The sequence below is a fragment of the Pseudoliparis swirei genome, chromosome 10 (genome assembly GCF_029220125.1).
Source record: "Pseudoliparis swirei isolate HS2019 ecotype Mariana Trench chromosome 10, NWPU_hadal_v1, whole genome shotgun sequence".
In the NCBI taxonomy this organism is placed as follows: Eukaryota; Metazoa; Chordata; class Actinopteri; order Perciformes; family Liparidae; genus Pseudoliparis; species Pseudoliparis swirei.
The window spans coordinates 2,855,008-2,877,507 of record NC_079397.1 but is presented as its reverse complement, the minus strand read 5'-3'; the positions used below and the strand labels follow the sequence as shown (position 1 = coordinate 2,877,507).

Genomic DNA, 22,500 nt, shown 5'->3' with positions numbered 1-22,500 from the left:
TTCTCCTTCACGAGTCTTTACTAGTCTTCTCCTTCACAAGTCTTTACTAGTCTTCTCCTTCACAAGTCTTTGCTAGTCTTCTCCTTCACAAGTCTTTACTAGTCTTCTCCTTCACGAGTCTTTACTAGTCTTCTCCTTCACAAGTCTTTACTAGTCTTCTCCTTCACAAGTCTTTACTCATCATCTCCTTCACAAGTCTTTACTAGTCATCTCCTTCACAAGTCTTTACTAGTCTTCTCCTTCACAAGTCTTTACTAGTCATCTCCTTCACAAGTCTTTACTAATCTTCTCCTTCACAAGTCTTTACTAGTCTTCTCCTTCACAAGTCTTTACTAGTCTTCTCCTTCACAAGTCTTTACTAGTCTTCTCCTTCACGAGTCTTTACTAGTCATCTCCTTCACAAGTCTTTACTAGTCTTCTCCTTCACAAGTCTTCACTAGTCATCTCCTTCACAAGTCTTTACTAGTCTTCTGCTTCACGAGTCTTTACTAGTCTTCTCCTTCACAAGTCTTTACTAGTCTTCTCCTTCACAAGTCTTTGCTAGTCTTCTCCTTCACAAGTCTTTACTAGTCTTCTCCTTCACAAGTCTTTACTAGTCTTCTCCTTCACAAGTCTTTACTAGTTATCTCCTTCACAAGTCTTTACTAGTCATCTCCTTCACAAGTCTTTACTAGTCTTCTCCTTCACAAGTCTTTACTAGTCTTCTCCTTCACAAGTCCTTACTAGTCATCTCCTTCACAAGTCCTTACTAGTCATCTCCTTCACAAGTCTTTACTAGTCTTCTCCTTCACGAGTCTTTACTAGTCATCTCCTTCACAAGTCTTTACTAGTCTTCTCCTTCACAAGTCTTCACTAGTCATCTCCTTCACAAGCCTTTACTAGTCTTCTCCTTCACGAGTCTTTACTAGTCTTCTTCTTCACGAGTCTTTACTAGTCATCTCCTTCACAGGTCTTTACTAGTCTTCTCCTTCACGAGTCTTTACTAGTCATCTCCTTCACAAGTCTTTACCTAGTCATCTCCTTCACAAGTCTCCTTCACAAGTCTTTACTAGTCTTCTCCTTCACAAGTCTTTACTAGTCTTCTCCTTCACGAGTCTTTACTAGTCTTCTCCTTCACAAGTCCTTACTAGTCATCTCCTTCACAAGTCTTTACTAGTTATCTCCTTCACAAGTCTTTACTAGTCATCTCCTTCACAAGTCTTTACTAGTCTTCTCCTTCACAAGTCTTTACTAGTCTTCTCCTTCACAAGTCCTTACTAGTCATCTCCTTCACAAGTCCTTACTAGTCATCTCCTTCACAAGTCTTTACTAGTCTTCTCCTTCACGAGTCTTTACTAGTCATCTCCTTCACAAGTCTTTACTAGTCTTCTCCTTCACAAGTCTTCACTAGTCATCTCCTTCACAAGCCCTTTACTAGTCTTCTCCTTCCACGAGTCTTTACTGGTCTTCTTCTTCACGAGTCTTTACTAGTCATCTCCTTCACAGGTCTTTACTAGTCTTCTCCTTCACGAGTCTTTACTAGTCATCTCCTTCACAAGTCTTTACTAGTCATCTCCTTCACAAGTCTCCTTCACAAGTCTTTACTAGTCTTCTCCTTCACAAGTCTTTACTAGTCTTCTCCTTCACGAGTCTTTACTAGTCTTCTCCTTCACAAGTCCTTACTAGTCATCTCCTTCACAAGTCTTTACTAGTTATCTCCTTCACAAGTCTTTACTAGTCATCTCCTTCACAAGTCTTTACTAGTCTTCTCCTTCACAAGTCTTTACTAGTCTTCTCCTTCACAAGTCCTTACTAGTCATCTCCTTCACAAGTCCTTACTAGTCATCTCCTTCACAAGTCTTTACTAGTCTTCTCCTTCCACGAGTCTTTACTAGTCATCTCCTTCACAAGTCTTTACTAGTCTTCTCCTTCACAAGTCTTCACTAGTCATCTCCTTCACAAGCCTTTACTAGTCTTCTCCTTCACGAGTCTTTACTAGTCTTCTTCTTCACGAGTCTTTACTAGTCATCTCCTTCACAGGTCTTTACTAGTCTTCTCCTTCACGAGTCTTTACTAGTCATCTCCTTCACAAGTCTTTACTAGTCATCTCCTTCACAAGTCTCCTTCACAAGTCTTTACTAGTCTTCTCCTTCACAAGTCTTTACTAGTCTTCTCCTTCACGAGTCTTTACTAGTCATCTCCTTCACAAGTCTTTACTAGTCTTCTCCTTCACAAGTCTTTACTAGTCTTCTCCTTCACAAGTCTTTACTAGTCATCTCCTTCACAAGTCTTTACTAGTCTTCTCCTTCACAAGTCTTTACTAGTCATCTCCTTCACAAGTCTTTACTAGTCTTCTCCTTCACGAGTCTTTACTAGTCATCTTCCTTCACGAGTCTTTACTAATCTTCTCCTTCACAAGTCTTTACTAGTCATCTCCTTCACAAGTCTTTACTAGTCTTCTCCTTCACAAGTCTTTACTAGTCTTCTCCTTCACAAGTCTTTACTAGTCATCTCCTTCACAAGTCTTTACTAGTCTTCTCCTTCACAAGTCTTTACTAGTCATCTCCTTCACAAGTCTTTACTAGTCATCTCCTTCACAAGTCTTTACTAGTCTTCTCCTTCACAAGTCTTCACTAGTCTTCTCCTTCACGAGTCTTTACTAGTCACATCTCCTACACGAGTCTTTACTAATCTTCTCCTTCAAGAGTCTTATTGAGACTTCTCGTTCAACTTTCTCATCTCGAGACTCTCGACGCAGGAGAGGACGTTATATTATAATTAATTAACAACTCTGATTCTGCCATAAGCCGACAGACGTGGACAAGATGTTCCGTCCTGGTAACACACACACACACTTACACACACACATACACCACACAAGCAACACCATGCATGAAATAATAAAATCAGTCTGTTTCCCATCAGCACCGAGAGAAGAGATCTAATGTGGAAACAGCTCCCAGCAAAAGGCTTATGGGAAATTCAAAGGAAGAGAGTGAGAGGTTTGATAAGTGGAACCAACACACACACACACACACAACACACACCACACGGTGCTTGAGTTAATCAATGTTGTGGATGTGAAGCTGACCATTACTAACCAAACCACCTGCTCTGTGTGTGTGTGTGTGTGTGTGTTGTGTGTGTGTGTGTGTGTTCTCCCTCTGCACGGTGGAGCTCCGGAAGCCCAGCAGGGATGGCGGCGCCGAAGCTGAGGCTTCAGCACCACGCACGTACATCTGATTGGCAAGTGGCGGTGGACGCGCTGGCTCCGCCCTGGCCTGTTGGCGGGCGACCGCCGTGCCGCTCTCGACACCGCTCCACCTGAAGCGGAAGACGTGGACAACTTTGAAGAACTTTGTAAATAAAGTGACTGAGGAAACAACCTCAGAGGAGCAGCAGTGCATGCTGGGAACTCGCCGGCAGCAGTGGGAACCATTAGGAGGGGTCTGTTTGTTGTCGCCAGCGATTCCTCGCCAATCGACGCTGAGCTCGGCGTCTCGGGCTTCTTTGATGAACGAAGAGATCGAGCGGAGAAAATGAGGATTAAACGAAGCTTCTTAAGGGGGAGTTTCTTTCCGTGAGTCAGCGAACACATCGCCGCTGGGCTTCATGGATGCCTTCAAATGCTTCACTCAACAACAATGCTTTACTTTCTTCTTTTAATGGTGTTTGTTTGTTTGTTGATTGGTTTGGTGTCTGAGTCTGAACATTGTTGTTGTTTGAATATTAGCCTTATTTGTTTATCCCGTCCGTGTGGACGAGATAAACAAAAGATTTACGAGAGAAACAAGTTCACCCGACACCAGAAACCAGGAAGGATTAGGTGAGTTGGTTTGACTAAACCTAACTGTTGGTTTAGGTGATCAAACCTAACCTGTTGATATTGTTGACTAAGCCAACTTGTTTGTTTTGTTGACTAAACTCAACTTATTGTTTTGTTAACTCAACCTAATGTGGTCTTTTGTTAACTAAACCCAGCTTGTTAGTTTTGTTGACTAAACCCAGCTTGTTGGTTTTGTTGACAAACCTAACTTATTGGTTTAGTTGGGAAAAACTCAACTTGTTGAAATTGTTGATTAAACCTAACTTGTGGTTTTTGTTCACCAAACCTAACTTGTTGGTTTGTTAACTAAACCCAACTCGTGGGTTTTGTTCACTAAACCTAGCTTGTTGGTTTTGTTAACTAAACCTAACTTGTGGGTTTTGTTAACTAAACCTAACTTGCTGGTTTGCTGACTAAACCAGCTTGTTGGTTTTGTTGACTAAACCTAACTTATTAGTTTTGATGACTAAACCTAACTTTGGCCTTGCTGACTAAACCTAACTTATTGGTTTGGTTAACTAAACCTAACTTGTAGTTTTGTTGACTAAACCTAACTTGTGGGTTTTGTTGACTAAACCTAATTTATTGGTTTTGACTAACCCTAGCTTGTTGGATTAGTAAACCTGACTGTTGGTAGTCAGGATGTTTTTAGAGTTTTAGCCTGAATATTTGATGGGCTCCTTGACGTTTCTTGACAACAAAGCCTGCTTCAGGAGTATTCTCCGCTTCTTGCCCCAGCAGGTTGTTATTTTATCCCATGAAGACAGATGACGGTTCTCGGTACCTAAGGAGACCCGCACCTCCCGCTGCCCAGCGCCACCGACACTAAGGCAGCCACGTTTAATGACCTCGGCCAATTGCCCGATTCATCATCCTCCTCTCACATTAGCCGAGATGACCGGCTGGAAGAATCGCGGAGCTCGGGCGTTTTCGGAGGCTTTCATCTCACGGAAATTGGCTGAACGCAGTTTTGGCGGTTAATTAGCCACGTGAGAAATCTCTGAGGCTGAATCTGGAAATAAATGGTCTTGGTAGAGGTTGTTGTTTTCCTCCACGAATGAAACCCCGACAGAGCAAACCAGGAGCTTATTGGAGACGAGGTGTTTAGCCGAAGCCGATCAATAAATCACTGTCAGGCTGAAGCGATTACGAAAATATTACAGTTTTCAGTCTAGGGTCGAAGCGAAAGCGTCAACACAACGCCGCACTCCATGGAAACCAATCTTCTGGATAGAAAGTGAATCACCTGCTTTTCTTACGTGGACCAGAAAACACACATTTGGTGATTGATCCCCAAAAACCATCTGGGGTTCATTAAAACTTAACTAACTTCATCATCCTGAATATGTCTGAGACAATTCATCTGTAAGAACATTAACTTTTATATGGGGGTTGTTAAACCTAACTGTTTGTTTGTTGACTAAACCTAACTGTTGGTTTTGTTGACTAAACCTAACTGTTAAACTAACTAACCTAACTGCTGGTTTTGTTGACTAAACCTCACTGTTTGTTTTATTGACTAAACCTAACTGTTTGTTTTGTTGACTAAACCTAACTGAACAGAACGAACTGACCACATTATGGACCCAGCCGACCCAAGAACGCTTCACGCCGCTCTGTCGGTACAGGGCGTGACGATTTTTCATCACGAGGAAAACTGGACAAAGTCAGCCGGAAATACAAGAGCTGAGAGGACGCCAGGCCGGGGTTCAGGAAGAATTATCTACACAGATGCAACAACTGGTTGCCCAAATGAATAATTTTTCACTCATCAACAGACTGCTCCTCCGTGACGTCATCCACAGCTGAGAATTTGCCTGTCAATACTCCAGCTGACGACCCAGGTCAGGCTGTTTCTCCCATTACGGCTGGCTCTTCCGGAGAGATTTTCCGGAGACTCTTCGAATTGCAGAGCCTTTCTGGTACAGTGTGATCTGCATTTTCAACACAACCCAGCAGCTTTTTATCTGAGCATGGTAAAGTGGCGTTTATTGTGTCTCATTTAACGGGAAGAGCTGCAGCCTGGGCTACTGCAGAATGGTCTAGAGACACCGAACTATGTTACTCATTGGCCGATTTCATAGAGACTATGAGGCGCATTTTGACCACTCATCGCCTGCTACGGAGGCCAGCAGAAGACTGTTTCAAATACGTCAGCTCAACCGTCAGTTGGTTGATTATGCCATCGAGTTTCGTACAGCAGCAGCGGACAGCGGATGGAATGTTCCGCCTTCGTGACGCCTTCATGACAGGACTTTCGAACCGATAAAGGACCAGCTGGCTCCACTGGAGACACCCCGGATCTGGAATCCTCATCGCTGTGGCCATCCGGATCGATAACCGCCTTCGAAAGAGAGAGGAGCGTCGACGCAACCGAGATGTTATTCCCAGCTTCCAGAATTCGCCTCGAGGGTCGCGCCGCCAGCGGAGGATTTCCAGCTCATGTTACCGGACCATCAGAGGACTACACTCGAATGACTCCGTGAACCCATGCAGCTTGGAAGAACCAGGCTTTCTGGAGGAGAGGCAGCGCCGTCACGGAGGGTTGCTGTTTCTACTGCGGCCAGCCGGGTCATCAACTCGCTTCGTGCCCGGAAAAGATCGTGCTCACCAGTCAAAAGGAGGCGCTGGTGAGCAAGTTTCCAGACTTCCCTCCTCGCCCTGTTACTCAGGTAGACATTTGTATTAACAATCAGACCATTGACCAGGGTGTGTTAATAGACTCAGGGGCTGACGAAAGCCTTATAGACTGGGGCCTAGTCAAACAGCTAAAGATAAAAACTGTCCCGCTTATCTCATCCTGTTAGTGCCAGTGCCTTAGACGGCCGCTTGTTGTTCACAGTTACCCATTGCACTGAGCCCATAATGGATTACTATAAATAAGGACCAGACCGAGAGCATGCAATTTCATATTTTTGAGTCTAATCAGTACCCGATTATTTTGGGGTTTCCTTGGCTGAAGATCCACAATCCTCACATAGACTGGCCTTCAGGGAAGTTAAGGAATGGGGAGAGGATTGTAAGGGCAGGTGTAAACTTCGCAACCTGTTAATGCACCAACAGACTCTAGTAGGATCATTATAGATCACCCTGACTATCCTGATCTACAGAAGGTACCTTCCTGTTACCATGATTTAAAAGAAGCTTTTAACAAGTCTAAAGCCTTGTCGCCACCTCCTCACCGAGATCTTGACTGTCCCATTGATCTCGGGAGCCCCCATTCCCAAGGGGAGACTTTACTCGATTTCGAGACCTGAGAGAACAGCAATGGATGAATACATCTCCTCTTCACTCAAATCAGGGATTATCCGTCCTTCATCGCTCCAGCCGGAGCGGATTCTTTGTGGAAAGAAAGACGGTCTCTGAGACCTTGCATAGACTACAGTCCACTAAATGACATTACGGTGAAGAACCGCTATCCTCTGCCACTCATGTCATCTGCTTTGAACTGCTTCAACGGCCAAGATATTCACCAAGTTGGATTTAAGAAATGCATATCACTTGGTTAGAATAAAACAAGGGATGAGTGGAAGACTGGATTCAACACTCAGAATGGTCACTATGAGTACTTGGTAATGCCTTTTGGACTGTGCAATGCACCGCTGTTTTTCAAGCTTTTGTGAATGAGGTTTTGCGGAATTCTTGAATATTTCAGTGTTTGTGTATCTGGATGACATACTGATTTTCTCCCCAGACGCTAAATCTCATGTTAACCATGTCCGCCAAGTTTTGCAGAAACTACTGGATAATCAGCTATATGTCAAGGCAGAGAAGTGCGAGTTCCACACAGAAGAGGTGTCTTTCTTAGGATACATAGTCTCACCTAATCATATCCAAATGGATCCTGCGAAAGTCAGTGCAGTATCCCAGTGGCCCACACCAGACTCCAGGAAAAAGGTTCAGCAGTTCCTAGGATTTGCTAACTTCTATAGGAAGTTTATTAGGAATTTCAGTTCTGTTGCTGCTCCTCTGCATGTTCTGACTTCTCCTAAGGTTCCTTCAAGTGGACCCCCAGGCGGATCTTGCTTTCAAACTTCTCAGAGATAGATTCACATCAGCTCCCATACTCACCATTCCAGATCCCCAGCGCCAGTTTATGGTCGAGGTGGATGCTTCCAATGAGGGAATTGGAGGAGTACTGTCTCAACGTTCTGCAGAAGACAACAAGATGCATCCATGTGCTTACCTGTCGCGGAAGTTGACAACGGCAGAGCGGAATTATGACGTGGGAAACAAGGAATTGTTAGCTGTAAAAGCTGCCTCGAGGAATGGAGACACTGGCTAGAGGGTGCAGAGCAACCGTTTTAGTCTGGACAGATCACAAGAATCTAGAATATATAAGAAAGGCTAAGCATCTCAACTCCCGTCAGGCCAGGTGGACACTTTTCTTTAGTAGATTCAACTTCACACTCTCTTTTCGTCCCGGGTCTCAGAATCAAAAACCCGATGCTTTGTCTCGTCTTTACGATCCCGAACCACTTGCGGTAGAGCCCAAGACCATCCTTCCACTTAACCGGGTGATCGGAGCCTTTTCCTGGCAAGTGGAGTCAGACGTTAAAGAGGCAAATGTCATGAATCGAGTGTCCCAACAATCTGCTGTTTGTTCCTGAGGCTCTTCACTCCAAGGTCATCCACTGGGCTCACTCATCTGTGCTTTCGTGCCATCCGGGAGTAGCAAGAACAATGTTCAGGATTCAACAACGTTTCTGGTGGCCATCCATGAAGAAAAATGTGGCCGAGTATGTAGCGGCTTGTCCGGTGTGTGCGTGTAATAAGACCTCATCTCAAGTTAAGATGGGCTTGCTCCAGCCGCTGCCGATTCCCCATCGCCCTTGGTCACACATTTCGATGGATTTTGTGACAGGATTTCTCATCCAGAGGCAAGACTACGGTTCTAACAGTGGTTGATCGATTTTCAAAGATGGCTCACTTCATCCCATTGACCAAGCTTCCTCTGCCAAAGTCACCGCAGAGGTCATGATGAATCACGTGTTCAGGATCCATGGATTCCCTAATGACATTGTTTCCGACAGGGTCCACAATTCATTTCCGCCTTCTGGAAAGAGTTTTGTCGACTCATAGGTGCCACCGTCAGCCTGTCATCAGGATATCACCCTCAGTCAAATGGACAGTCGGAGCGCCTGAACCAAGAACTAGAGACTACGCCACGTTGTCTCGCCTCCCGAACCAGACCACCTGGAGTGACCACCTCACATGGGTCGAGGTTGCCCACAATACCCTTCCCACGGCGGCCACAGGTCTCTCCATTCCATTGTGTCAATGGTTTCAGCCTCCACTTTTCCCTAACAACGAGGAAGAGGTGAGGGTTCCATCGCACATGCCATGATCAGACGTTGTCGCAGAGTTTGGGCTGGTGTCGCCAGTCTCTTCTCCGGTTCAGCTCGGATGAAGGCTGTTGCGGACGTTCATCGCAGGGTCGCTCCTCCTACAGTCCAGGCCAAAAGGTTTGGCTCTCTACCAAAGACTTACCACCCATGTCGCCTCAAAGAAACTGGCTCCGAGATTTGTGGGTCCGCTTCCAGTGTCCAGAGTCATCAACCCGGCCGGCACGCTTGCAACTCCCCAGGACCTTGAGAGTGCACCCAACGTTTCACGTTAGTAAGATCAAGCCGGTGTGTGAGAGCACACTTGTTCCCGCCTCCAAGCCCCCTCCACCGCCCCAGTTCTTTGAAGGGGGTGACGTTTACAAGGTCCGTAAGCTACTGGAGGTCCGTAATAGGGGGAGGGGCAAGCAATTCCTGGTAGACTGGAAGGGTTACGGTCCTGAGGCTAGAAGCTGGATAGCTGCTTCATTTATCGTAGACAAGACTCTTATCCACGACTTTTACAATCAGCCTGGGCCATCAGGAGTTGGCCCTAGAGGGGGGGGTACTGTTGTGCACCGACAGATATGCTAGAGAGGTTCATGTCATTTATGTTCGCTTTCTCTCATTCCAGGCTTCCTGATTGTTTTCACCTGTCATCACACCTGTCTCCTATGCTCATCAGTGTCAGCCCCGCCCCTGATTGGTCCCACCTGTGTCTTGTTACCATGTGCTTAAATTCCCTGTCTCCCAGTGTTCCTTGTCAGTTCGTCTGGTCTTTTGCCATGATCAGGTCGGGTTATGTTGTGCTCTTGAAAAGTTTTTGATCCCTCACTACGTGAGCGCTTTCATTTTGTTCACTGCAGAACCGAAAAATAAAGTACTTACAAATACTTTATCTCTGTCTCCCGGGTCGTGCAATTGGGTCCTACTTCCTAAGTGTCTGAGGTCGTAACACACACACATACACACAGACTCACTCACACCTGGATAAAAGCTCAATAATCCCACAGTATTAACCGGCTCCGAACACAACGTGACATCAGACAGTTTGTCTCATTGCCACGGTAACGCTTGTTGTCATAGTAATCCTGAGTGACAAGCCGACAGTGTTGACAACATGTCAGACGCAAACACACACACACACATGCACACACACACGCACACACACATTCATTCAGAGACGCGACATAATTTCGTGTTTGCTATAATCTCTGCGTAGAGACACCACAGAAGAAGTGCAGGCATGCAAATGCCACGCTGAGCACGCACACGCACACAGACACACACACGCACACACACACACACATGCTGTTACACACACACACCTCATTTAGATTCAGAGATTTTACTGAAGTGGAAACTGTGGAGTCAGGTGCTTTTAAGTTGCGTGTTAGAAGTTTTTGTGCGTATGTGTGTGTGTGTGTGTGTGTGTGTGTGTGTGTGACTAAAGTGGTAGTGTTGGTTCTGGTGCGCCCTGTGGACTAAAGTGGTAGTGTTGGTTCTGGTGCGCCCTCTGGACTAAAGTGGCAGTGTTGGTTATGGCGCCCCCTCTGGACTAAAGTGGTAGTGTTGGTTCTGGCGCCCCCAGTGGACTAAAGTGGTAGTGTTGGTTCTGGCGCCCCCTGTGGACTAAAGTGGCAGTGTTGGTTATGGCGCCCCCTCTGGACTAAAGTGGTAGTGTTGGTTCTGGCGCCCCCAGTGGACTAAAGTGGTAGTGTTGGTGCTGGTGCGCCCTGTGGACTAAAGTGGTAGTGTTGGTTCTGGCGCCCCCAGTGGACTAAAGTGGTAGTGTTGGTGCTGGTGCGCCCTGTGGACTAAAGTGGTAGTGTTGGTTCTGGCGCCCCCTGTGGACTAAAGTAGTAGTGTTGGTTCTGGCGCCCCCTGTGGACTAAAGTGGTAGTGTTGGTTCTGGCGCCCCCTGTGGACTAAAGTGGCAGTGTTGGTTATGGCGCCCCCTCTGGACTAAAGTGGTAGTGTTGGTTCTGGCGCCCCCTGTGGACTAAAGTGGTAGTGTTGGTTCTGGCGCCCCCTGTGGACTAAAGTGGCAGTGTTGGTTCTGCGCCTGTGGACTAAAGTGGTAGTGTTGGTTCTGGCGCCCCCTGTGGACTAAAGTGGCAGTGTTGGTTCTGGTGCGCCCTGTGGACTAAAGTGGTAGTGTTGGTTCTGGCGCCCCCTGTGGACTAAAGTGGCAGTGTTGGTTCTGGTGCCCCCTGTGGACTGAAGTGGTAGTGTTGGTTCTGGCGCCCCCTGTGGACTAAAGTGGTAGTGTTGGTTCTGGTACCCCCTGTGGACTAAAGTGGTAGTGTTGGTTCTGGCGCCCCCTGTGGACTAAAGTGGTAGTGTTGGTTCTGTTGCCCCCTGTGGACTAAAGTGGTAGTGTTGGTTCTGGTGCCCCCTGTGGACTAAAGTGGTAGTGTTGGTTCTGGTACCCCCTGTGGACTAAAGTGGTAGTGTTGGTTCTGGTGCCCCCTGTGGACTAAAGTGGTAGTGTTGGTTCTGGCGCCCCCTGTGGACTAAAGTGGTAGTGTTGGTTCTGTTGCCCCCTGTGGACTAAAGTGGTAGTGTTGGTTCTGGCGCCCCCTGTGGACTAAAGTGGTAGTGTTGGTTCTGGCGCCCCCTGTGGACTAAAGTGGTAGTAAAAAACCTCTCATGTTACTGCAGCAGGTCTGATGAAGAGGAGGGCTCCCACCAAACCTTCTCCCGGTCTCCTCATTAGCTTCCCAGTTCTTAGCTCGTCGTTAGCGGTCTTACTCCTCCTCCTCCTCCTCTTCCTCGTTAACTGGAGTTCCTGTCGAAAAATAACCTTCTGTCTAATGAAGCTCCTCGCAGCCATGTTTTCTTTTTTGGAAGTCTGGGTTTAGTGATGCTCACAGCTGGGGGAGGGGGGACAAACCAAACCAAAAGCAGGGGGTGCCCACTTGTTTTTCTTCTTAGTTTTTGTTGTGCAGCAGAACATCATGACTTAATGAAGATGAAGCTGGGCCCGTGGTTAATCGTGCTCGAGTCCTTCTGTCTGCACAGACGTGATGAAGCGAAGGCGGAGCAGACGGAGGAGGATTCATCACGCCGCTGAAAACGCACAACGAGCATTTTACAAAGGTCTGTGTTTAGTTTGAGGTTCCACAATAAGCTCTGGACTTTCCTGAACCGCTTTACTGCATCGACGACGTGGCGGCTGACCTTCATCACTCTTCAATGGGAGAGTCTGAGTCTGAGATTCGTGTCAGTAAAGCACAGATAATTCTAACTTGAGTCCAGATGTAGAGACTTTCCCTCCAGGAAGTCTCGTTTACGAGTCTTCACGAGAAAACTCGTTTTTGAGTCTTAACGGGAAATCTCATTTACAAGTTTTTAAGAGGAATCTAGTACACGAGTCATCCAGTTCACAAGTTATCTCGAAACATCTCTTTCACGAGTCTTCACTAGACATCTTGTTCAGGAGTCACAACAAGTCCTCTCGTTTTTGAGGCGACACGAGAAATCTCATTCACGAGTCTTTACAACACATCTTGTTCACAAGTCCTCCAGTTCACAAGTCATCACTATTCATCTCGTTCACAATTCTTAACGAGATATCTCATTCACAAGTCATCACTAGTCTTCTCGTTCACGAGTCTTCACAAGATATCTCATTCACAAGTCTTCACGAGTCTTCTCATTCACGATTCTTTACTAGAAATCTCGTTTACGAGATATCTCATTCACAAGTCATCAGGAGACATCTCCTTCACAAGTCTTTACTAGTCTTCTCCTTCACGAGTCTTTACTAGTCTTCTCCTTCACAAGTCTTTACTAGTCTTCTCCTTCACGAGTCTTTACTAGTCTTCTCCTTCACAAGTCTTTACTAGTCTTCTCCTTCACAAGTCTTTGCTAGTCTTCTCCTTCACAAGTCTTTACTAGTCTTCTCCTTCACGAGTCTTTACTAGTCTTCTCCTTCACAAGTCTTTACTAGTCTTCTCCTTCACAAGTCTTTACTCATCATCTCCTTCACAAGTCTTTACTAGTCATCTCCTTCACAAGTCTTTACTAGTCTTCTCCTTCACAAGTCTTTACTAGTCTTCTCCTTCACAAGTCTTTACTAGTCTTCTCCTTCACAAGTCTTTGCTAGTCTTCTCCTTCACAAGTCTTTACTAGTCTTCTCCTTCACAAGTCTTTACTAGTCTTCTCCTTCACAAGTCCTTACTAGTCATCTCCTTCACAAGTCTTTACTAGTCATCTCCTTCACAAGTCTTTACTAGTCTTCTCCTTCACGAGTCTTTACTAGTCATCTCCTTCACAAGTCTTTACTAGTCTTCTCCTTCACAAGTCTTCACTAGTCATCTCCTTCACAAGCCTTTACTAGTCTTCTCCTTCACGAGTCTTTACTAGTCTTCTCCTTCACGAGTCTTTACTAGTCATCTCCTTCACAGGTCTTTACTAGTCTTCTCCTTCACGAGTCTTTACTAGTCATCTCCTTCACAAGTCTTTACTAGTCATCTCCTTCACAAGTCTCCTTCACAAGTCTTTACTAGTCTTCTCCTTCACAAGTCGTTACTAGTCTTCTCCTTCACGAGTCTTTACTAGTCATCTCCTTCACAAGTCTTTACTAGTCTTCACCTTCACAAGTCTTTACTAGTCATCTCCTTCACAAGTCTTTACTAGTCTTCTCCTTCACAAGTATTTACTAGTCATCTCCTTCACAAGTCTTTACTAGTCTTCTCCTTCACGAGTCTTTACTAGTCATCTCCTTCACGAGTCTTTACTAATCTTCTCCTTCACAAGTCTTTACTAGTCATCTCCTTCACAAGTCTTTACTAGTCTTCTCCTTCACAAGTCTTTACTAGTCTTCTCCTTCACAAGTCTTTACTAGTCATCTCCTTCACAAGTCTTTACTAGTCATCTCCTTCACAAGTCTTTACTAGTCTTCTCCTTCACAAGTCTTTACTAGTCATCTCCTTCACAAGTCTTTACTAGTCATCTCCTTCACAAGTCTTTATTAGTCTTCTCCTTCACAAGTCTTTACTAGTCTTCTCCTTCACAAGTCTTCACTAGTCATCTCCTTCACAAGTCTTTACTAGTCATCTCCTTCACAAGTCTTTACTAGTCATCTCCTTCACAAGTCTCCTTCACAAGTCTTTACTAGTCATCTCCTTCACAAGTCTTTACTAGTCTTCTCCTTCACAAGTCTTCACTAGTCTTCTCCTTCACGAGTCTTTACTAGTCATCTCCTTCACGAGTCTTTACTAATCTTCTCCTTCAAGAGTCTTATTGAGACTTCTCGTTCAACTTTCTCATCTCGAGACTCTCGACGCAGGAGAGGACGTTATATTATAATTAATTAACAACTCTGTGATTCTGCCATAAGCCGAACAGACGTGGACAAGATGTTCCGTCTCCGTGGTAACACACACACACACTTACACACACACATACACACACACACAAGCAACACTCATGCATGAAATAATAAAGTATCAGTCTGTTTCCCATCAGCACCGAGGAGAAGAGATCTAATGTGGAAACAGCTCCCCAGCAAAGGCTTATGGGAAATTCATAAGGAAGGGAGTGAGAGGTTTGATAAGTGGAACCAACACACACACACACACACACACAACACACACCACACACGGTGTGCTTGAGTTAATCAATGTTGTGGATGTGAAGCTCTGACCATTACTAACCAAACCACCTGCTGCTCTGTGTGTGTGTGTGTGTGTGTGTGTGTGTGTGTGTGTGTGTGTGTGTGTGTGTGTGTGTGTGTGTGTGTGTGTGTGTGTGTGTGTGTGTTTGTGTGTGTGTGTGTGTGTGTGTGTGTGTGCGCGCGCACCGTTTCTCCCTCTGCACGGTGTAGGAGCTCCGGAAGAAGCCCAGCAGGTCGTCCTCGATGGCGGCGCTGAAGCTGACGTTCAGCCGGTAGAGCCTGGCGGGCTTCAGCTCGCGGTGCAGCACCACCACGTACATCTGATTGGCCGGGTAAGGGAAGTGGCGGTGGACGCGCATGGCTCCGCCCCCTGGCCTGTTGGCGGGGCGACCGCCGGCGCCGCTCTCCGCCGTGACGGACACCCGCTCCACCTGAAGCGAGGAAGACGTGGACGACTTTGAAGAACTTTCAAACTGGCGAAGCGAAGAGTAAATAAAGTGAAGACAACTGAGAGGAAACAACCCTCAGAGAGGAGCAGCAGTGCATGCTGGGAACTCGCCCGACAGCAGTGGGAACCATTAGGAGGACGCGGGTCTGTTTGTTGTCAGGCGTCAGCGATTCCTCGGCCAATCGGACGCTGAGTATATTTGGAGGGATTTTCTCCTATCAACCGTGACCAATTATTTTCAACGGTTTCTACTTCGAACACGTCTACCTGTCTCTTGGACCCCATCCCGACGAGGCTGCTTAAAGACGTTTTGCCTTTAATTGGCGGCTCTCTATTAGATATTATCAATGTGTCTCTGCTAACAGGCCACGTACCACACTCCTTCAAGGTGGCTGTTATTAAACCTCTCCTGAAGAAGCCCACTCTGGATCCAGAGGTATTGGCTAACTACAGACCGATCTCTAACCTCCTTCCTCTCCAAGATCCTTGAGAAAGTGGTCGAAATCAGTTGTGCGACTTTCTACATCATAATAGTTTATTTGAGAAATTTCAATCAGGATTTAGAAAACACCACAGCACCGAGACGGCACTGGTGAAAATTACAAATGACCTCTTAATGGCAGCAGATAAAGGACTCCTCTCTGTCCTGGTCTTGTTAGACCTTAGTGCTGCATTCGACACCATTGACCATGACATCCTGTTACAGAGACTGGAGCAGTCGATTGGCATTTCAGGCACGGCACTAATTTGGTTTAAATCCTATTTATCAGATCGATCTCAGTTTGTATTTGTAAACGATGACGCCTCGATAACCACCAACGTTAATCACGGAGTTCCACAAGGTTCTGTGCTTGGACCAATTTTATTTACCTTATACATGCTTCCTTTGGGCAATATTATCAGGAAACACTCCATAAACTTTCATTGTTATGCAGATGACACTCAACTATATTTATCGATAAAACCAGAGGAGAGCAACCAACTCTGTAAAATTCAAGCATGTCTTAAAGACATAAAACATGGATGACCTGCAACTTCTTGATGTTAAACTCAGACAAAACCAAGTAATTTTAATCGCCCTGAGCACCTCAGAGATCAATTATCTGGTGATGTGGATTCTGTAGACGGCATTGCCCTGGCATCCAACACCACTGTAAAGAATCTTGGCGTTATCTTTGATCGGAGCTTGTCCTTTAACTCCCACGTAAAGCAAATCTCAAAGACTGCATTCTTTCATCTACGTAATATTTCAAAATCAGGCACATCTTGTCTCAAAAAGATGCAGAAAAATTGGTTCACGCGTTCGTTACCTCGAGACTGGATTACTGCAACTCCTTATTAGCAGGCTGCTCTAATAAATCTCTTAGGTCCCTCCAGTTGATCCAGAATGCTGCAGCTCGTGTTCTCACTAAAACTAAGAAAAGAGATCACATCACTCCTGCACTAGCTGCTCTGCACTGGCTCCCAGTAAAATCAAGAATCACTTTTAAAATTCTTCTCTTAACCTACAAAGCCTTGATTGGTGATGCTCCATCATATCTTAAGGAGCTTGTCGTACCATATTGCCCCACTAGAGAGCTACGCTCACTAAATGCGGGACTACTTGTAGTTCCTAGAGTCTTAAAAAGTAGAATGGGAGCCAGAGCCTTTAGTTATCAAGCTCCTCTTTATGGAACCAGCTTCCAATTTCAGTCCGGGAGGCAGACACAGTCACCTCGTTAAGAGTAGACTTAAGACCTTCCTCTTTGACAGAGCTTATAGTTAGGGCTGAATCAGGTTTGCCCTGGTGCAGCCCCTTGATATGCTGCTATAGGCTTATAGCTGCCGGGGACGTTTTAGGATGCACTGAGTACCTATCTCCTCTTTTTCTCTCCTTAAGGATGAATTTTCATCTCTCAATCACACGTTACTAACTCTGCTTTCTCCCGAAGTCCTTTTGACTTTACGTCTCATGGGGTCATCGGACCCTATGAGACGGCATAGATCCCATCTGCCTGATGGATCGTCTGGGTCGTGGAATTCCTGCTCATGACTACGCCACTGTCCTGTTGAGACTCCGCCCACTCCTCCTCCCCACCGCCATCTGCCTGATGGATCGTGGAGGTCTCCATCGTGGAATATGCCTACTATGAACTATTCATACACTCTGTCATATTCATTGAATGTATTTTAACTCTAAATCTGTCCTTCTGTACACATTACATCTATTGCATCTGTCCATCCTAGGAGAGGGATCCTCCTCTGTTGCTCTCCTCCAGGTTTCTTCCCTTTTTTTCCCCCTGAAGGGTTATTTGGGAGTTTTTCCTGGTCCGATGTGAGGTTTTGGGGCAGGGATGTCTATGTGTACAGATTGTAAAGCACTCCGAGACAAATTTGTAATTTGTGAAATTGGGCTATACAAATAAACTGAATTGAATTGAATTGAATTGAGCTCGGGCGTCTCGGGTCGTTCTTTGATGAACGAAGAGATCGATACGAGCGCGGAGGAAAAGATGAGGATTAAAACGAAGCTTCTTAAGGGGGAGTTTCTTTTTTCCGGTGAGTCAGCGAACACATCGTCGCGCTTCGTGATGCCTTCAAATGCTTCACTCAACAACAATGCTTTACTTTCTTCTTTTTAATGGTGTTTGTTTGTTTGTTGATTGGTTTGGTGTCTGAGCTCTGAACATTGTTGTTGTTTGAATACTAAATCTTTATTTGTTTATTCCGTCCGTGTGGACGAGATAAACAAATAAAGATTTACGAGAGAAACAAGTTCACCCGACGACACCAGAAACCAGGAAGGGATTAGGTGAGTTGGTTTGACTAAACCTAACTGTTGGTTTAGGTGACTAAACCTAACCTGTTGATATTGTTGACTAAGCCTAACTTGTTTGTTTTGTTGACTAAACCTAACTTATTGTTTTAGTTAACTCAACCTAATGTGTGGTCTTTTGTTAACTAAACCTAGCTTGTTGGTTTTGTTGACTAAACCTAGCTTGTTGGTTTTGTTGACTAAACCTAGCTTGTTGGTTTTGTTGACAAACCTAACTTATTGGTTTAGTTGACGAAACCTAACTTGTTGAAATTGTTGATTAAACCTAACTTGTGGGTTTTGTTCACCAAACCTAACTTGTTGGTTTTGTTAACTAAACCTAACTCGTGGGTTTTGTTCACTAAACCTAGCTTGTTGGTTTTGTTAACTAAACCTAACTTGTGGGTTTTGTTAACTAAACCTAACTTGTTGGTTTTGTTGACTAAACCTAGCTTGTTGGTTTTGTTGACTAAACCTAACTTATTGGTTTTGATGACTAAACCTAACTTTTGGGTTTTGTTGACTAAACCTAACTTATTGGTTTGGTTAACTAAACGTAACTTGTGGGTTTTGTTGACTAAACCTAACTTGTGGGTTTTGTTGACTAAACCTAACTTATTGGTTTTGTTGACTAACCCTAGCTTGTTGGATTAGTAAACCTGACTGTTGGTAGTCAGGATGTTTTTAGAGTTTTTTAGCCTGAATATTTGATGGGCTCCTCTTGACGTTTCCTTGACAACAAAGCCTCGTTTCAGGAGTATTCTCCCGCTCTTGCCCCAGCAGGTTGTTATTTCTATCCCGATGAAGACAGATGACGGTTCTCGGTACCTAAGGAGACCCGACAACACCTCCCGGCTCGCCGAGCGCTCGCTCACCGACACTAAGGGAGCCGCCGGCTTCTTAATTGACCTCGGCCGAATTTAGCCCGGATTCATCATCCTCCTCTCACATTAGCCGAGATGACCGGCTGGAAGAATCGCGGAGCTCGGGCGTTTCTCGGAGGCTTTCTCATCTCACGGAAATTCGGCTGAAACGGCAGTTTTTTGGCGGTTAATTAGCCACGTTAGAGAAATCTCTGAGGCTGAATCTGGAAATAAATGGTCTTGGTAGAGAGAGGGTTGTTGTTTTCTCCCTCCGACGAATGAAACCCCGACAGAGCAAACCAGGAGCTTTATTTGGAGACGAGGTGTTTACGTCCAGAAGCCGATCAATAAATCACTGTCAGGCTGAAGCGATTACGAAAATATTACAGTTTTCAGTTCAGGGGTCGGGAAGCGAGCGTCAACACAACGCCGCACTCCATGGAAACCAATCTTCTGGAGGAAAGTGAATCACTCGTTTCTTCTCTTACGTGGACCAGAAAACACACATTTGGTGATTGATCCCCCAAAAAACCATCTGGGGTATATAAAACTTTCTTAACTTCATCCTGAATATGTCTGAGACAATTCATCTGTAAGAACATTAACTTTTTATCTCGGGCTAAGTTGTTAAACCTAACTGTTTGTTTTGTTGACTAAACCTAACTGTTGGTTTTGTTGACTAAACCTAACTGTTGGTTTTGTTGACTAAACCTAACTGTTAAACTAACTAACCTAACTGTTGGTTTTGTTGACTAAACCTAACTGTTTGTTTTATTGACTAAACCTAACTGTTTGTTTTGTTGACTAAACCTAACTGTTAAACTAACTAACCTAACTGTTGGTTTTGTTCACTAAACCTAACTGTTGGTTGTGTTGACTAAACCTAACTGTTGGTTGTGTTGACTAAACCTAACTGTTAAACTAACTAACCTAACTGTTGGTTTTGTTGACTAAACCTAACTGTTAAACTAACTAACCTAACTGTTGGTTTTGTTGACTAAACCTAACTGTTTGTTTTGTTGACTAAACCTAACTGTTGGTTGTGTTGACTAAACCTAACTGTTAAATTAACTAACCTAACTGTTGGTTGTGTTGACTACACCTAACTGTTAAACTAACCTAACTGTTGGTTGTGTTGACTAAACCTAACTGTTGGTTGTGTTGACTAACCCTAACTGTTAAACTAACTAACTTAACTGTTGGTTGTGTTGACTAAACCTAACTGTTAAACTAACTAACCTAACTGTTGGTTTTGTTGACTAAACCTAACTGTTTGTTTGATTGACTAAACCTAACTGTTGGTTTTGTTGACTAAACCTAAATGTTGGTTTTGTTGACTAAACCTAACTGTTGGTTGTGTTGACTAAACCTAACTGTTGGTTGTGTTGACTAAACCTAACTGTTAAACTAACTAACCTAACTGTTGGTTTTGTTGACTAAACCTAACTGTTTGTTTTGTTGACTAAACCTAACTGTTGGTTCTGTTGACTAAACCTAACTGTTAAACTAACTAACCTAACTGTTGGTTGTGTTGACTACACCTAACTGTTGGTTGTGTTGACTAACCCTAACTGTTAAACTAACTAACTTAACTGTTGGTTGTGTTGACTAAACCTAACTGTTAAACTAACTAACCTAACTGTTGGTTGTGTTGACTAAACCTAACTGTTAAACTAACTAACCTAACTGTAGGTTGTGTTGACTAAACCTAACTGTTAAACTAACTAACCTAAATGTTGGTTGTGTTGACTAAACCTAACTGTTAAACTAACCTAACTGTTGGTTGTGTTGACTAAACCTTACTGTAGGTTGTGTTGACTAAACCTAACTGTTAAACTAACCTAACTGTTGGTTGTGTTGACTAAACCTAACTGTTAAACTAACGAACCTAACTGTTGGTTGTGTTGACTACACCTAACTGTTAAACTAACCTAACTGTTGGTTGTGTTGACTAACCCTAACTGTTAAACTAACTAACTTAACTGTTGGTTGTGTTGACTAAACCTAACTGTTAAACTAACTAACCTAACTGTAGGTTGTGTTGACTAAATCTAACTGTTAAACTAACTAACCTAACTGTTGGTTGTATTGACTAAACCTAACTGTTAAACTAACCTAACTGTTGGTTGTGTTGACTAAACCTAACTGTTAAACTAACCTAACTGTTGGTTGTGTTGACTAACCCTAACTGTTAAACTAACCTAACTGTTGGTTGTGTTGACTAAACCTAACTGTTAAACTAACCTAACTGTTGGTTGTGTTGACTAACCCTAACTGTTAAACTAACCTAACTGTTGGTTTTGTTAAACCTAACTTGTGTTCACCATGGACCCCTCCAGGCCACCGTACCTTGAGGCGGTCGGCGTGCAGCACGATGAACCGCGTGGCGTTGACGCACTCCAGCTCGACGCTGACGTCTCCGGCGAAGGTGAAGTTGTCCATGTTGACGGCGACCCGCAGGTCGTAGTGCCGCGGCCTCACGGAGCCCGGCAGCCGCGAGTTCCTCCACGGCTGCGCCGCCTCCTCGTCGGCCCTGTCGCCCGACCGCTCCCCTTTGCTCCCGTTGGACTTCGCCGCCCCCCGCGGCCCCGCCTCCCCCCGCGGCCCCGCCTCCCCCGCGGCAGCGGCCCCGTCGCGGTCCCGCCCGCCGCCGCACTCCTCGAAGCGGACGCTGAGCACCACGGCCACCACCGTGACGATGATGAGGGTGAGGATGGACACGGCGAAGGCCAGCACCAGGCGCTTGTGCACCGTGATGTGGCGCTCGGTGGTTCGAGGCCGGACCACCACCGACTCCGCCCACTGGTCCGACAGCGCCCGGCCGTTGCGAATGGCGCCCGGGCTGCTGTCGTTTAGTCCCATTGTGACGAGGTTCAGGGTCAGAAAAACATGCGCGGGTTCGATTCCCGGCTCGAGTCCAGCTCTCAAATCTGACCTCAGATCAGCGACGACACCTTTCACATCGTGAGGCGGCGCTCGTCTGCTCCGGGGATTTTGTGGGGAAGAAAAATGAAATCATAAAATCAATGCTGCATGTCTGGAGTCCCTCGTGTAGGAGGAAGAGGAGGAGCCGATGAAGATGTGCCGGCTCTCCCGCTGATGGGCGCCGTAGGGTTCTAAGCCGCCGGTTCTCGTCTCCCGGCTGCCATTAAAGTTCATTTCTCTGGGAGTTAAAACGCTCTTCCAGAAACTGCAGCCGAGCGTAAATAAATCCCCATCGCACGATTATCGGATTATTATCTCGGTGAAAAGTGCCCGGCGGAACATTCCGGTCGGCTCTGGGAGCCGCGGATGCTTTCAGGTTATTATGATTACATTTTACATCGCAGGTTATCCTGTATTTTCACATCAGAACCAGGTTCAATGTGGTCCTATGTTTATATTAATAATTATTAATATCAGGAAATTGACTGAGTAAGTCTGGCCTCGCCACGCGCTCTCCTATTGGTTGATAAGCGTTGACATTTATTAGAAATAGTATATTATGTTATAAATGATACAGTAATACAAAATCCTGTGAAGGTGATTTTTCACGATATTTTTGCAGGAAAAAAAATGGAATATGAGTTTAATCTGGAATATTAGTTAAACTGGAATATGAGTTTAAACCAGAATATGAGTTTAAACTGGAATATGAGTTTAA

General features: G+C 45.1%; 1 protein-coding gene across 1 annotated transcript in view; it reads right to left on the bottom strand.

Moving 5' to 3' along the window:
- LOC130200309 (thyrotropin-releasing hormone-degrading ectoenzyme-like) overlaps positions 1–22,500 on the bottom strand; it is a 121,626-nt gene that overhangs the window by 98,101 nt on the left and 1,025 nt on the right. Inside the window, exons 1-2 of the mRNA XM_056424478.1 lie at positions 21,207–22,500; positions 14,939–15,183 (exon numbers count right to left, since the gene is read on the bottom strand). The exon at positions 21,207–22,500 is cut by the window's right edge and continues 1,025 nt beyond it. Of these exons, the coding sequence (XP_056280453.1) occupies positions 14,939–15,183; positions 21,207–21,719 (758 nt within the window). The 5' untranslated portion in view covers positions 21,720–22,500. The remainder of the gene's footprint in view (positions 1–14,938; positions 15,184–21,206) is intronic.